Here is a 16,849-nt window from a genome sequence, read left to right on the forward strand (position 1 = left end):
AAATGGTACATAAAAAGTTTAATTTCCGGTCCTTCCGGTCTGCTGGTGTTCTGGTGTGTTCTGGGTTCGTGTGGAACCGGTCCAGACTCTGGAGAACACAGAGCTCCGGGAGGATCCGCGTTCTCCTCTCAGCTCCTCACGCCGTTGGTCCGTGAACGCATCACCAAAAGTTCTGGACCAGACCGGGTCTCGTTTCCGAGCCGCTCCGAGTCTGCCCGTCCTCTCTGCGGTTCTGGCTGTGAAGTAAAGCCCCGCAGAACCCGCACCGCAGACGCCGTCCGACCCCCGCGCGCTCCCGCCCACAGCGGCGGCAGCGCGCGGGGTTCGCGGCCTCGCTGCGGTCCTCCCCGGGAACAAACGTCCCTCTCGGGCCGGACTCGGAGCGGCTGTGCGTGAAAGTCCCGCGGAGCACCGTGAGCGCGCGCGGGGAACTCCAACTTTGCGGGAAGTTTCCAGCGGGAGCGGCGGGCGCTGAACGCACCAGCCGACCCGCAGGAAACGTGGAAAGTGTCCGCGCGGAGTTAGCCGTCCCGCTGCATGCGGGCTGGGCGCGTGCGCGCCGCCGGACCGCAGCACTTACCCGCGGGGCCGAGCACAGCCAGCAGGAGCACGGTGACCGCCACGCCGTCCCAGAGCCGCCGCCGAGCCGCGAGGAGGGCTCCGCCGCTCCCCATACCAATCCATCCACCCGGAGAGGAGCTGCGGGGCTGCTGCTGCTCTGCGCGGGCGCTGCGGGAAACCACGCAAACAGGCGCTGTCAGTCAAAGGGGCCCCCGTCTTCAGGGGGAGGGGTCTGCCGCGCGGAGGTGATTCTGGCCAATGACAGACTAATTACCCGCTCAGCGCCAAAGCGGGGGCCGCGCGGCGGCGTCAACCAATAATTGCCCCAAATCTGATGCTTACGAAACAGAGGGAGCCTTTCACACGCGGGCGCGTGCGCGTGGAGGGAGAACAGCTTCATCTGAGCATCGGCCAGGTGGGACTTCACCTGCGGGTTTTTATGGGGAATCGGTCCAAAAAGTTTTCTTTTATTTCTTATTGTTTGACCTTAAAAAGACAAATTTGTATTTTTTAAAATAAGTTATTGGTGTCATCGCAGCTTCTCCTGTCTGGGAGCAGCTGCAGCTGCATGCAGATCCTCACACCTGCGGCTGCGCAGCTGCAGCTGCGTGCAGATCCTCACACCTGCGGCTGCGCAGCTGCATGCAGATCCTCAAACCTGCGGCTGCGCAGCTGCAGCTGCATGCAGATTCTCACACCTGCGGCTGCGCAGCAGCAGCTGCATGCAGATCCTCACACCTGCGGCTGCGTGCACATCTCCTAAAGTTAAAGTCCCACTGTTTGTCACACACCTAGGTGTTTTAAAATTTGTTCTCCACATTTGACCCCTCCCCTGGGGGAGAGGTGAGCTGCAGTCACAGCCGCACTAGGTAACCATTTGGTGGTTCAACCCCCCAGTCCAACCCTTAATGCTGAGTGTCCAGCAGGGAGGAACTGGGTCCATTTTTAGAGTCTTTGGTCTGACTCGGCCAGGATTTGAACCCACAACTTTCCAATATCAGGTCGCACACTCTACCACAAGGCCACTGAGCTGATCTCCTCCTCAGACCTGCAGCTCAGCCCCACGTGCACGCCTCTGGGTTTGTGTCCTCCATGTTAGAAGTTTCATATCTGAAGTTGAGGACTGAAAGTTTTTGTGTTTTTCATGGATTTGTTGTTTGGATCAGATCAGATCTCGGTCTGTTTTCGTGCACGCAGCTGCAGCTGTGGAGGATTGTGGGATTCGAACGTGTGACGGTCGTGTGAGGCTGCCCGCTGTGTGTCCACACCCTGTCCGTCTGTGTCGGATGGAGAACTCCGCCCAGGTGTGGATCGTTTGAGCTGAAGAAGGATCTCCGCCACACTGGATCCACTGTGATAAGCCCCGCCCCCACAGGGATCTACCTGTTTACTCAGCTAATTCTGGGTTTGCTGCACAGCTGCGGATCACTCTGGGGTTTAAACCTCCGCCGGCAGGTTGCAGAGACGCGAGCGAGAACCGAACCCAAAGTTTCATCTTCAGCTGCTCACCTGTCCGGAAACATGTCCTCAGAGTTCCCGCGTGGAAACACCTGAGGAAGAAAACACAGCTGATCATAAATATCACTGCTTGTTGTTCAGTAAATAACCACAGCTTCCTCTCTGTTGTCATGACGACCATCGAAGCAAACAGATCCAAGACGACGGAGAGGAAGAAGTGGCCATGAACGCATGTCGGCCTCATCGGGGGAGAAAGAACTCTTTCTCCTGCTCCTCATGACTTCACATTGTAGAGCACACATGCACACGTGCACACACACACACACACGTGCACACACACACACACACACGTGCACACACACACGTGCACACACACACACACGTGCACACACACACACACACACACGTGCACACCCCGGTAGACAGGAGGAGGATTCATTAACAGTTGGAAACAAAAACATCAGAAAACTTTTTTCCGTTTGTCTTCAGAATCAGAACAAAGTGGTGGGTTCTGGTCCAGAATCAGAACAAAGGGGTTCTGGTCCAGAATCAGAACACAGTGGTGGGTTCTGGTGCAGAATCAGAACCCTGGGAGAACCTGAAGGACCGTCTGGGTGTTCAAACAGGAGGGGGGAGGGGAGGATTGGGTTTCCGGGCCGGGCCGCCCCACATGTTCCTCATTAAGCTCCTCACACTGTGGGACCGGCTTCATGCCAGGATGCTTGTTTTTGTCATTAGGCCCGGCCGGCTGTGGTGCAGCGGACGCTCAGAACAGACGTCAGGATCTCTGCAGTGACTTCGTTTTCACAGATGTCCTGAAAACTGTCCGACTCCAACAGTGTTTGTAGTTTGTTCAGCAGCTGAAGGTCCAGCAGGAAGAACCGCGGTTCTGTCCAGCTCCAACAGTGTTTCTTCTGTTTCTTCAGCAGCAGAACCGCGGTTCTGTCCGGTTCCATGTCGTCCAGGCGACTTTCTGCTGGAGGTTGATGACATCACAGGTTGGATCAAACTGCTGCAGCTCTTACTGAATGATGCACAGAAATGAAAAGAATTGGACTCTTTTGTTCTTTCTTTGGGGGGGGTCATGATGTAAATGAAGCCCCGCCCCCTGGTTCCACGGCCCGCTGAAGGCCGGCGTCCCGGTTCAGAGGGAGCTGTTATCTCTGCAGAGATAAGGTCAGCTGGTGTGAGTGACAGCTGATAGCATCTCCACTTAGGGCGCCCTGATTGATGACTGACAGCCGCGTGTGTGTGTGTGGGGGGGGGGGGGCTCTAACACTTCCTCCTCCGTGCGGCGTTCGCCATCTTCTTTCACATCTCTGGACGGACCGACTCGTGGATTCCCGTCAACTAATTTGACTTCAGCAGCAGAAAGTCTCCCAGCGGCGTGATGCTCCGCCCACAGGTGACCCCACCCTGGAGGTCACGGGGTCACCCCAGCCTGATGAGGGACGATGAGTAGAATAAATGCAGAGCGTCACGCTGACGGACCGATGACGTCCTCTCAGCCAAAATGGAGAGTTCAGGGCCGCTTGACCTCTGACCCCACAGGCTGGGGGCGTGTCTCTTTACACCAGCCAATGAGAGAACGGGAGAGTCTCTTTATTGTTGGTGGCAGCTTTTCATAAACACTCCATGATGTTTGTTACATTGACAGGAGCTCCGAGATCCGTCAGACTAAAATAAATGCAGACGGTCAGTGAGCGGCTGTCAAATGAGGACGCTGCTGATTCATGTTTAATATTGGCTTTTAAAACTTGTTTTGTTTCAAAAAATATTCTCCCATTTACAAACTTTATTTCCTTTTTCTTATTTCTTGAAAGAAAAAAAAGTTTGCAAGTGAAAAAATATTTTTTGAAAATCAAAAAAAGTTTAGAAAGCAAATATTAAAAATGTTAATTTGCAAATTATGAATTTTCATTCTAAACATTTTACATTTTGCTCGCAATTTAAAAAAATGCAATTATGAAGGCACAAACATCACTCCATAGTTTTTGGTTTCATTTGTTGTAGATCAAAGGTCAGGTGAAGTTGGCGTCTGATTTTTTAGCTTCCTTTTTGACATCTGGTCAAAGGAAAATCCAGATCACGTTTTGATGGTTCTTTCAGGAAATCTGGTGTATAAATCGAGTTTATTAAAAATTTAAATGTAATCAGTTTTTTTTTGTTTTTTGCAAAAGTTATTTGATTGCAATGCATTGTGGTCTGTATTCTCTAGTGTAGTGTGATGCACGCTTGTTTTTCACAAAGTCTTCTGGGAAGTTTCTAGTTCACTGGATGTTGGGATTGTGGATCCAGACATCTCCAGAAAACAATGAACGCACAACATGTGAGTAGTGAATACGGACTCGTTTACCTTTACAGCTCCAAAACAAGAAAACAATAAACCAGACGCCAACTTCCACCTCATGCCGGCCGCTCCGTGAAAATGTTTTCTGACATTAAACCGATTCATGGCCAAAAAAATGTCACCCGTGATGAAGTCGTTGTAATTGATCATTTGTTCATAACTTCCTGTTTCATTTTAAGACCAACTTTGAGACATTTTTAATGTTACCTGTTCTTCTTTTGCAGTCAGTTTGAACAAAACATCAAATAAATAATTCCTGTTGAAATTTATTAGCAATCACCACTCATATCACGTGCCAAAGTCAAGGCCCGGGGGCCGGATCCGGCCCTCCGAGTGATTCTATCCGGCCCTCCAGATCATTTTATTTTATTGTTATTAATGACCCGATGTTATCTTGTGCTCATTTCTAACTTATATAATTTTGACAAAATATATTTTTATGGAGAGTAAAATATTGAAAGTTTTTTAAGGTTTAAGTTGATTTATTCTGGAATAATATTCCTGACTTTTTATTATTCATAATTATGTTGAAAAGTTACAGTTTTAAAGTTTTAAAGTTTCAGAGTGTTGAATAAATGTTTCTCCTGGTCGACCTGTGACCTCAGGTACGCACAAATAATCTGGTGTGACTCGTTATCACGGATTAAGGGGAAGAGGTAAATGTGAGTAAATGTTCTTGTGAAACCTCAAGTGGATTTATAATCACCGGTTGTTGTTAAACTATTGTAACATATCAGTTGAGATTCTTCCAGATCATTCTGTGCAGCACTGACAGTAAAAATCTTCCCCAAAACTTCAACATACAGTCATAAAAACGACTATTTCATATTATTAGTCGCTCAGGATGGTGAGGATGTTTACAGGTGACGCTCTGGCTCACCTGCGTCCTACACCACACGTCCCTGTGACCAGCTCAGTGGTCCTGTGGCAGAGTGTCCGCCCTGTGATTGGAAGGTCCCGAGTTCAAATCCCGGCTGAGTCAGACCACAGACTCTGGAATGGACCTGGTGCCTCTCTGCTGGACTCTCAGCATTAAGGGTTGGATCGGGGGGGGGTTGAACCATCAAATGGTTCCTAAGTGAAGCTGTGTCTGCAGCTCACCACTCCCCCAGGGGAGGGGTCAAATACGGAGAACATGTGACTAACAGGATTTTAACTTTAAAACAACCGAAGCGAAATTCTGTCCAACTGTTTGCACATTTAGAATCAGAACCGGCCGGTCGGGCAGCGCCGCTGATCCTGATCAGATCCTCTTTGAACTCCCGGTTCAGGATTTGATCCAAACTCTTCATGGAAGTTGTTAAGCTGGTTAAATGAAATGTACACCTCCTTTGTGTCGGGACACTCCTGAAACAGGCACCAGCTGACAGGTTACTGCCCCCCACCAGGAGACAACTGTCGTGGACCAGGAATAGTCGGGGCACCAGCGACCCGCACGATTCAAACTGCCTCAGAGGTGGAGCCACACGGACCTCAGCTGTGTGTGTGCACGAGAGTGTGAGTGTGTGTGCACGAGTGTGTGCATGTGTGTGTTGGGGGGGGGGGATCTGATGAAAAAGGGGGAAATCAATCCAACAGACGTTCCCTCCATCCAGAGAGCTGTTTGTGAGGTTAAATGTGATCATTGGAGCCAAAACCCAGAACCCGTTCTCAGTGAAGGTCCATGAACGCCGTCGGGCCGCAGCAGAACTTCTGATGAATTCTGGGGGTTAAAGGTCAGTACTGGAGCAGATGAAAGAAGAGGAACGTACCTGAAACGGTCTGAGGTCAGCTCTGCAGCCCGAATCTCCCAGCCGGGCTCCCGCGACAGCTCCAGCCGGCCGACTGAGCGCTGCGGCGGCGCGGCCCGATAGCCATTGGAGGCGCATGACGACAGCTGTCCGTTCGGCCGCTCGGCGCTTTGATCAGAGCGGGACGCTAGTGAGTGATGCGGCCTAATTCCCACATATCTGGGCAGGGCGCTGCGGCTCGGAGGACAGAAGTCGACGCTTTTGTTGGACGGAAAAAACCACTGAAACACAATCACACGCCGTGCTTCTGCAAACAGCGACGGGACGATCCGATCAGACGTTTCAGGCTTACAGCCACGTGTGCGGTTTGGAAAGCTTCCATCATTCCTGCACTGATTGACGTGGGTGCAGCCGAGCCCCCAGCAGAGCCCCATCCTGATCCTCCAAACGAACTGCCCTGGGCCTCTTCCACGCTCAGTGGTAAAGCAGAAGAGAATCTGCAGACAAGAGCGATCATGCTCTGCTGAGTCAGCGCTGGCTTCAGGACGCCAGCAGCTTTCAGGTGATTTATGGACGAGAGGCCGCAGGTTAGACCAGGAGTCCACCTGCAACCTGCAGCTCCGGAGCCACATGTGGCTCTTGTTCCTCCATTCCTGCTCTCTGGTTGAAAAATATATGTGTTTTTAAAAAGTAACACATTAGATTTTTGGACAATAAGGTGCATTAAGCCAACATGGTCAGAAAAGTCCAACTTTTTTATCTCAATCTCAACAGTTGAAGCACAGGATCCTGACTACAATACCCATAATGCAATCCAACAGGCAGCTGGGGTTAGCAATTTATCAAAACCAAAACATTTTTATGTCGTTTACCACGGAAAACTAATTCGAGGTCAATAAGCACAACCAGAGTTCACGCTTCAGATTTTAAGACGAACTTTCTGTATCTGGAAAAAGAAACCAAAGATTTGTAGTTATTTTCTTAAAAAATGTACGTAGGGTCACTTCAACAAAGCTCTGATTTCATTTTAGATTCATGAATTCTGGTGAGACAAATGGTAAAACTGATTGTTTCTTTTATTTGAACTCAATGCTCACCCCCACATTAACTTATAGTATTATTGATACTGATTAATATAAACGATTTGTCTGTGGATGTTTTGAAATGTGATCACATCAGTGATATTAATGATCCTTTATGACTAGAATCTGTTATTGTAGAGTATAAATATTTGGTGTTAAGTCCTGACCCAGATATTGATAATTCATGTAGAGCTAATGGTCGAGTCGGGGTGGATTATATAAGTTCGCTTCCTTCCTTTCAAGTGATTGAGAGGATTTTATGGTACAGGATGTCTTATTTTGAAAGGAAGTCATGTGAACATCAGTCAAAAGTTCAAGTCAATTTTCTCTTCATATTCATGATTTTGTTATTTTTCATTTATACTGATCCTAATAGTAATAATAATATTAATGCAAATCAATGTTTTGTTTTCCTGATGGGTGAAGTTTGACTGTGTGGCTCCGACTGGGCGATACGGAGCTAAATTGAGGCCGATATTATTTGAGACCCAAATACAACAAAGTGAAAAAATATTGGTGTTTGGCCAGAAAAAACATTGAATTTCACGATTCTAATTTTTTTTAAATTATTTTCGGCTTCAAATGTGTTTTTTTGGTTTCAAGACTCTAAATGTAAATGTCAAAACTTTTTTTTTCACTTTCAACTCTTTTTTTTGTTTACGAATATGAAAATTTCAAAAATCGAAAATGAAAGAAATGAGCTGAAAGTAAAAAATGTGAAACTGAAAAAATAGTTTTGAAAATTAAATTTTGAGTTTTGAAACTTAAAAAATGGAAGTTAGTCGGAATTCCCACGACTTACTGCTCCACACATTGTTTCTAATTCTGTTTTTGAACCTGAAAATCTGAAAATTGAAAATGAGAAAAAGATTTGAAAGTGAGTTTTGAAACTTAAAAAAGTTTCCACATTTTTTTGGACAGTAAAACAAACATGTAACATGTTTGAGGTTTCAGGTTTCAAAACTCATAATTTCAATTTCAAAACTTTTTTTAGTTTCAAACCTTTTTTTGTTTACAAATCAGAAAACTTCAAAATCGAAAATGAAAGAAAAGAGCTGAAATTGAGAAAAAGATTTGAAAATGACATTTTGAGTTTTGAAATTAAAAAACGGAACATTTGAAGATGAAACAGAGCAGCAAAAAGTTTTGGACATTTTAATTAATCCTTTTTTTTTTTTTTTGGCCAAACAATATTTTTTCAATTTGATTTATTTGGGGTTCTGATGATATTGGCCCCTCTTTATATAGTGAGAAATCTCTTTGAGTCGTAGCTGCAGACCTCTGGGTTGGACGGACCAGCAGCTCAGGTCTGACCGTCTTCACATCCATCATCTCTTCGGTCGCTCTGGTGTTGGAACTTCTGCAGGAGTTCCTCCTGAACTCCACAGCTCCTCTGCTCCCACTCGGAGCAGACGAAGGCGTTCCTGGGAAGAAGTGTGAGTTTTCCTGCATTTATCAGAGCGGCCTCTTTGTCTGCAGGATTTTTCCGGCGGCAGCTGTCGGAGCAGACAGCTGCCGCGGCCCAGAGGCAATTAAAAAATCAAGCCAATGTTGTGTTTCAGTTGATCCATCGCTATTTCTACCCATAATCCCCCTCTCCTGCCCCCACACTCTCTAATGGGCACACATGCCGGCCCGGCCCTTTCTCAGGCCCGCTGTTGCCAACTGCTGTGGTGGAACGAGCCTTCTCTTTTTTACCCAATCCCTGGAGTCGCGATGACATGACAACATCGGATTTGAGGCATTATTGAGGCGGGAGCCGCGAGGAGCCGCGTAATCTCCACGACTTACTGCTCCACACATTGTTTCCATTTCTCCTCCGGTGGAGGTATGCGGCCACACCGAGTCTGGCTGGCGTCACGGCGGCATTCGGCGGGGGTTAAATCGAGCCGAGGCCGTGCCTCGTGCCACGAGCGCCGGTGCATTCCTGAAGGTCCACGTAAACGCCGGCATGTTGCTCCTGAACATGCACAGTTGTTCCCGCTGCTCACAGCACACGGCAGGTGTGAGCGGCGCTGCGTCCAGCTGGCCGGGCCTCCGGGCCGGGCCGTGTTCTCAGAACAGCTTCTCCATTGTTTTTAAATGTGTGCGGGGCTGGATCCGCCCCGGAGAATTGGACCGGATTAAGTCTTTGGCTGCAGGAGCCGCCTGACATTTACCACATGTGGCCTCCAAGCCTTCCCTCTGACACATCCAGCTCCCTCATCACGCTTTCCTTCTTCATCCTGGAGTCTTCCTCAGCATCGAGCTGCAGAGACGCCAGTTCTCAGGAGATGTTTGCTAACAGAAGAGGATTTGGTTTTTGGTCAGATAGATGCATGAATCCTTAACATGTGAAGGTTTTTATCTTCTAGACTCCATCATGAAAACCTGCAGATTTTCTGCCATCAACAGAAAGAATGAAAAAGGAAAAGGGCTGCATGCCCCTCCCCCCACCTCGTCTCTGCATATGAAAAACAACATCTTTCAAAATGGCTGCTTTTCTGTCGGTTTATCTCCATAGCAACCATTTGGTTTTTTGGTCGCCTGGAGGTGATGAACAGGTCGATGTCATTTTCATAAGAATCAGCAACAGTAGGTTTTGGGATTTCCTTAACAACCGAGTTTGTGACCATGTGACCGTGATGAATACATTTTTAACAATGTTCCAGTAAAATTGTTCAAGCAAGAAAGGAAATCCACATTTATGAGATGGTCATGCTAACGTTCAGAATCTACAAACTTTAACACCGACATTATTACTGAACATTACATTATTATGACATTTTACTGAATAAATAAAGTTGATCTTGAATCTTATTTCCCGATTAGCTTCGGGAGGCGACAGAAATCAGGAGGAGTTTGTAGAAGGCACTGAAAGGAATTATTTAGAATTAAGAAGACGACCTCCTCCGGAGGTCAAAGGTCAACCAAGCTTAAATGGTTGTAGACTTTCCCTGGTGGCGTTTGTGTTAAATTATTTTGTGAATCCCTCAAGGAAAAGTTTTCTTCACGATATTGTGGGGAAAATGTAAATTTTACACTTTGTCACAAAATAGTTAGGAAGCTGTAGGTCCTGTGGCCATCCCATAATAATGAAAACATCGGGACGATCCGCGTCCTTCATGTGAGGCTGCAGAGAAGAACAGCTGCAGAACCACAGACGTCCTCCGTGTGGACCGCGGACGCAGAGACATGTGATCCGGTTAGGTACAACTTCCTGTGAGTCTGAAGGTTCCTGGAATGGGGGGGGGGGGCTTCATCCCCCAAATCCAGAGCGGGGAACTTCCTGTCGGCCACATGTGCGCCGGACGGACCGACCGACAGCGCTCCACACCTGAGACGCTGCTGCAGGACTAGAGACGGCTCCGGCAGCGGCGTTCTATGAAAAAATGCGACGCTGCAGTTCATGCGACGGTTAGGGTGGGGGCCTGGGGGGGTCAGGAAGAATGAGAAACTGAGGCTGAAGCAATCGGAGACGGAGGGGCCTCCGTCTGCAGCTGTGGACTCACTTTTCCTCTCCCAGCTGCAGACCGGCGGCGCTATGTACTCATACCCCCCCCCACCCCCTGGCCTCTCAACCATTCGATGTTTGGTGGACACACATGGTGGATCTCACCGTCCACCTCCCCGTTTTCTGTGTTTCTCCTCTATCTTTGGAGAACAAGAGCATCACAGAGCAGAGTTTCTACGGAGCGTTTTGATTGGTGCAGCCGCACGGCGCCGCCGCCACCTCTGGACTATGGAGCCAGCGGATATGATGTGAGGGTGCCGATCTCAGTCTCTAGCTGCACCCCGGCAGGACCACACCGTGCTGCCCCGTGGGGGAGGGGGGAGGGTAACGGGGTAAATGTGGCACCACTCTGAGAGCCCAGCGCTCGCCGCCGCACTTTTGTTTCCAGATCACAACCAGATGTGAGAGTGTGTCCAAACAGGAATGACTGCATGAGGGCAATTTTCAGCAATTTGTCAGATTTTAAAGCCCCCCCTCCTCCCACCACCCCTCCCCCACTCGCCATCCTCCTGAAAGACAAACAGAGACGTTAGCCGGATCATTTCTGACAGGAACCAAACCAAACCCGTCTGCTAAGAAGGTTTCACTGCTGATCAACCGTCAACGATCGAACGGCAGATCAATAAACTCCGGAGTTTCTCCGCGGCGCCGGGGATTCCCGCCCCGAGAGCGCCCCCTGCACAGGAAACTGAGAGAAGGGGTTCATGTTCATGGCGGCGGTGAAAAGTCCAGACTCTGACGGGCGGAGAGGAAGGACGACCCGCCGCTGCTCCCAACCGTCACGACTGACGGAGCTAACGGAGTCTTCAGCATAAAAACAACGTCAGACCAGCGATCCGACCGAAAGCACGTGGAGCGAGGGCCCGCGGGCCGGATCCGGCCCACCTCCATGTCTGACACCGCCCCTGAAAACAACGTGACATGTTACCCCCCCCAGTCTGTGTCTTATTGAAAGAACGTTCCCAGGACCAAAATCCCACAAAGTCTGAAAGACATTTTTCATGTTGATCTAAAGTTTCCAGAATCTCCTCTGAGGGGGCGTGGCTCCTGGAGCTGAGTAGCTCCGCCCCTGATACCTCCGTCTGATAATTATAGCTCCGCGTCTCTCTAGACAGAACAGATGAGGGTTTGGTGCATGTGCAGCAGCTGTTGGTGGAAAGAAGATCATTCGTTCAAACAGAGTCTGTCCAAGACAGTTTGACTGATTTAGAAGGAGAAATACTCGGAAATACAAAAACAAAATGAATTCTCATTGTGTGAATGCTGAGTCAGCATTCACACAATGAGAATTCATTCTTAGCTGATGTTAAGTCTGTGGGACATTTTTCAAATCGTTAAAACATTTTGTGAAATTTTGTAACTTATGCAGTATTGTTCTCAAAACATTCAAGATGTTCAGAACATTCATGCTTTTACTTTGGGTATTTGCACATTTCACGTTTTTTTACAATTTTACGCAATTTCTGCAAATTTACTATCCTAATCGAACATGAATGAGATTTTTTTCAAATTTATGCAAATGATGCAATTTATGCTATTAAAGCAGGAAATTCATGCTTTTACTTTCACTAACACGATTGAAATTTTACACACACACATATAAATATATATATTTATATTCATATATATATTTATATATATTTTCACACAAGTCTTCAAATATTTTTGCACTTTTGGCGTATTATGCAGGTTTGGTATCAAAACGTTTAGCTTTATAAGGACATCGATGCTACTGGGGGTTTTAAGGCTAATTTTGACTTTAGCTAATATATTAGCACCATGCTAACCCTTTTGGCTAATTTGACATCTACTGAGGTTTTTTGGGGCTAATTCTGAGTTAAGCTAGCATTTTAGCAATGTGTCAGCTTTTTGGCTATGTTAGCATCTGCTGTGGTTTCTAAGGCTAATTCTGACTTAAGGTGCATGTTAGCAATGTGGTCACTTTTAGGTCATTTGACATCTACTGAGGCTTTGAATGAATTATTTTTTATCTTTATATTTTTAGCATGCTTTTGATTTTTCAAGAAATTCTTCAGCTTCTTTGTGCACATGCTGTAATTTCTGCTTCATGAAATCATTTAGCAACTTTAGCATTAAGCAAATAGCTTTAGCATTTTCAGCAAATCCCTTAAGCAGTTACAGTAAATGTCTTAAGCAGAAACCACATTCACATTAGCATTATTGCAGGTAAGAACATCTGTTCTCACTTCAGAGAAATGCCACATACATGTTCAAAACTCAAAAAACAGGATTTTCATCAGACTTTAAGCCCCACCCCCACAGAAAAAAACAGAATCTTGTTTTCACTTTCTCCTTTGCAGTTCACCCTCACCGGCTCCAGTGTTTATCTTCTGGAATTATCGTGTTAACGGTTGAAAACTTACAGTGTGTTAAATCAAGTTTGATATTTGGTTATGTGTGGCTTTCTGGAAAACCATGACTGTTTACGCTCAGACACGCTCTACGATTGATGCTAACGCTGTTAGCATCAATCGTAGCCAGAACGGCTAACAGCTAGCACTCACTGCTAAACAGGAAGTTCTGTGGGCCTCACAAGAAAGAGTTTGGGGATTTAGAGGAGCACCAAGCCAAGACGGACGCCTGTTTCCGTCTGGAATCAAACCAGAACCTCCTTCAGATGCTGAGCGTGGATTTTGGAAAGCTCTGTCCTCGGGGCGCACTGAGGGGGGGTTGATCGTTCAGTCAGTCATGTGTCTCGCTGCTCCTCGTGAAAGCTCTGGTTCTGCACCACAGCCTGCTTTTGTTTGTTGCTTCACCGCTCTGGAATCCAGGAGAAACGTCTGTTTCTGTTCACGTCCCTCCCAGAGCAGAGCATCTCGCTCCAGCGTTTAGACGGCACCAAAAACCCAACGAACACCGGACCCGCCAGCTCAGCAGAACCAGCTAAAGTGGGTCTTCCTCCTGGGGGGGCACAGGTTTGCTCCAGCTGGACAGAATCCTTCAGGAATCTGTTCACCTCAGTTTAAAGAGCTTCTTATTATTTACTTCCTGAACCATGTGACCATCAGCTGATCGGTGCGCCGCGTGCGTTTGCGTGTTTCCGTGAAGGTCATGATGGGGTCGGGATCAGCACGGATGAAGTCGCAGTGAGCAGCAGCATCCAGCTGCGCAGACGTCTGCAAAGCTGCAGCCAGCCTGCAGTGGTGTTGATGCGTGGCATGGGGTCAAATACGTCTGACCTCATTCTGAAGCTACGATGAGCCAGAATGAAGGAAACTGGATCTATGGACAAATGAACGACAGCACCGACGTTTGGATGTTAACTGATGTTTTCTTCTCATTTTTAAGACAAATGTATCTGAAAACGTGTCAGACTTTTCTATTATTTCTACTATTTTTTATAGATTATTATTTATTTATTTTTAAGATCAATTTATCTTAAAATGTGTCAACATCATCTTTTTAAATTATTTATTATTATTTATATTATTTTTACTTATTTTTAAAACAAATTAATCTTTAAATGTGTTGATTTTTTTCTCTTTATTTTTGTAATTTATTATTAAAAACATTTTTTAAAGACAAATTTATCTTAAAATGTGTATATCTTTTCTTGAACATGATTATGGTCTAGAAATGGAATATATTTGTATAAATATGACTAAATTACAGATAAAAAGCTCTTTATTGAAAAATACTAATGTGAAGACATAATATTTACAGTATTCTGAACAATAAACCTAAATATGAGCATTTAATTCCACAGTTTATGAGTCTTTAAAGGGCAGAACATTATTTATTGTAAGAAATCTTACCAGATCAAATTCTACGGTAATCCTTTAGGAAGATTGTGTCACTTATAATGACATTTTTAACCAGCTTTGAGAAAGACGTTTCTTCCAAAGCCTCAAAGAGCGAAACTTGCAATGAAGAGTCCATGTGAACACGAGTAAACCTTCGTTTCACTCGTGTTCACATTAGGGCTGGACTCACCGGGTCCCTCACGATACGATGGAATACACGGCTCACGATATCGATAATATCGCCATACTGCGATAACTGGTAAAAACCTTCTCGAATTCTTTTGTGCAACATTGCTGAAATCAGTAATACTATGTCTTTGACGAGCACTGACTACAACCAAATTGGAATTATCTGTCAGATTCAATGTTAACAACAGTAAACATGATCAGCAGAGACACTACTTAGTGCAGAATTGTTGTAAACAACAGAACAAAAAATAAATAATTCAGTGGCGACAGCTATAGCTCCATAAGAACGTCACACCAAAGGATGAAAACAATGTTTTACAGCCTCTCTCAAGTGTTTCCTAATTTTTTGTGCACTTTTCTCTCACTTGAAAAGAGCTGAACATCCAAAAATAAAGGCTGATTTACTCAGACTGTCACTGGAGATTATTTTTCCAATTTTTATCATTTTTCCATTTGGTCAGTCAGCAGTCAACAGGTAAAATCCTTAAAACACACATAATAATGGCAATAAATATCTACAAATTCAAATTATTTCACAGAATAGCAATAAACAACTTTAAACAATGATAATTTATAGGATTTAAGTGCTTCAATTAACTATGCAACATTCCTAATTTACAGTATGTACTTTATTTTAATTATGTTTTTATTTCAGTTCAAACATCAAATCCTACATTTTTTATTTAAGAATGACTTTAAATTAACATTAGCAACAAGTAATTACATTCATTTGAAAACTTCACACCATAAATTTACCAAAGTTACACCGAACACCAGCAGGTTAAACATGGAAGTGCAGGAAAACTAAAATTCCGACGGTCCCTGAAGTACACGCCCAGTTCTCACAGCGCACCGAACAAACAGGAAGTAAGTGATCGTGGTCATTCTAGCGCTCAGCCAAAGTCACTTCTTAGGTCTGCCTCTTCTACAGGTGCTTTACAAACGTGCACAGGTAGACATGCTCCACACACGCACTACCGAGCCTGGATCTCGCCGGTGCTCATCCTGAATGAAGTGTGTGCGTCGCTATCAAAAGTCCGACGCAGCGCGCCCTGCTGCTCGACAGTTCCGCCGCGCGACTCAGACGCTCAGCGCTACAGCCTCTTCGAATGAAGATATAAGATCGATACTTGGTGAGAATCGATCGCAGGACTAAGTATCGCGATGTATCACAATATCAATATTTTGGCCCACCCCTAGTTCACATGTCGCAAAACACGTTTTTAAATGTGTTTGGAGGCTCTACCTGCAAACCGAGCGTTCAATGAATGCATGTCGAAAGTTAAACCAGTCAAACTTTGACCAATCAGGGACTCGAACTTGGTAGTGATGTCTGGATGACGTCGCCTTTCAGTCACCTGATCCTGAGGAGAATTTAATGAAGTCTTTCATTTATCAGAACAGAGCTGTGAAAGGAACATTCACCAGATTTACTTCACTTTGACATTTCACACCAAACCTTATCCAACTGTGAAAAACATGCGCTTCTAAACGGTAGAAGAAGAAGACGAGGAAGCCCCTCCCTGCTCGTCCAGTGTGAACGCCATGGGCTGAACGCTTGTTCAAGAATGCACATTTATAGCATCACATGCTTGTTGTCATTTCATTTATTTCTATTTTATTTTATCTTGTTTTGTTTTGTTTTTTTCATCTCATTTTATTTTACTTTTTTGCTTTCGTTTGTTTTATTTTTTACATTATTTTATTGTCTTTTTTTCTTCTATTTTTATTTTATTTCATTTCTATTTCATTTTATTTTATCTTTTTATTTGTTTTGTTTTTTCCTTCACTTTGATTTTTTTGAACATTTTCATTGTTTCTTCTTTTCCATCTCGATGTTTGATCCTTCAGTTGTAACAGTGAAATGTTTCCACAGTCGGATCAATAAAGTTTTTTTAACTTGTTTAGGTCCAGATTTCCTCTTTTGAATCAGCGTCTGGATGTTTTTGAACCCTGGAAGGCAGACAGGTTTCAGAGTGTGTTAGTAATTTGGTGGTGGGGGTGACTGGTGTCATATCCCACAATGCACTGCTGAATTCCTTTAACATGTGGTGAGTCAGGAAAGGGGTGGTTGACCTCTGGCTTCCCATGAGCCCCCTGGGATCCGCTCCGTGAGGCTGGAGAAATCCGGGATCAGGTCTGTGCTGGCTTGTGACTGGAATTGTAATCGTGTTATTCTCCTGAATGCTCCTCCTCTCCTCCTTTTTTCTTCTCCTCCTCCT

At 45.5% G+C, this 16,849-nt stretch overlaps 1 protein-coding gene across 2 annotated transcripts in view; it reads right to left on the reverse strand.

The window, feature by feature from the left end:
• rgmd (RGM domain family, member D) overlaps positions 1 to 6,726 on the reverse strand; it is a 14,023-nt gene extending 7,297 nt beyond the window's left edge. Inside the window, exons 1-3 of one of the 2 annotated variants that reach the window (XM_024264052.2) lie at positions 6,121 to 6,366; positions 2,071 to 2,111; positions 581 to 729 (exon numbers count right to left, since the gene is read on the reverse strand). In XM_024264052.2, coding sequence (XP_024119820.1) covers positions 581 to 729; positions 2,071 to 2,111; positions 6,121 to 6,237 — 307 coding nt within the window. In that variant the 5' untranslated portion in view covers positions 6,238 to 6,366. Of the gene's footprint in view, positions 1 to 580; positions 730 to 2,070; positions 2,112 to 6,120 lie in introns of both variants that reach the window. The other variant, XM_024264051.2, reaches the window with a different exon arrangement.
• Positions 6,727 to 16,849: the final 10,123 nt, after the last annotated feature.

The sequence above is a fragment of the Oryzias melastigma genome, linkage group LG15 (genome assembly GCF_002922805.2).
Source record: "Oryzias melastigma strain HK-1 linkage group LG15, ASM292280v2, whole genome shotgun sequence".
NCBI classification, from domain to species: domain Eukaryota; kingdom Metazoa; phylum Chordata; class Actinopteri; order Beloniformes; family Adrianichthyidae; genus Oryzias; species Oryzias melastigma.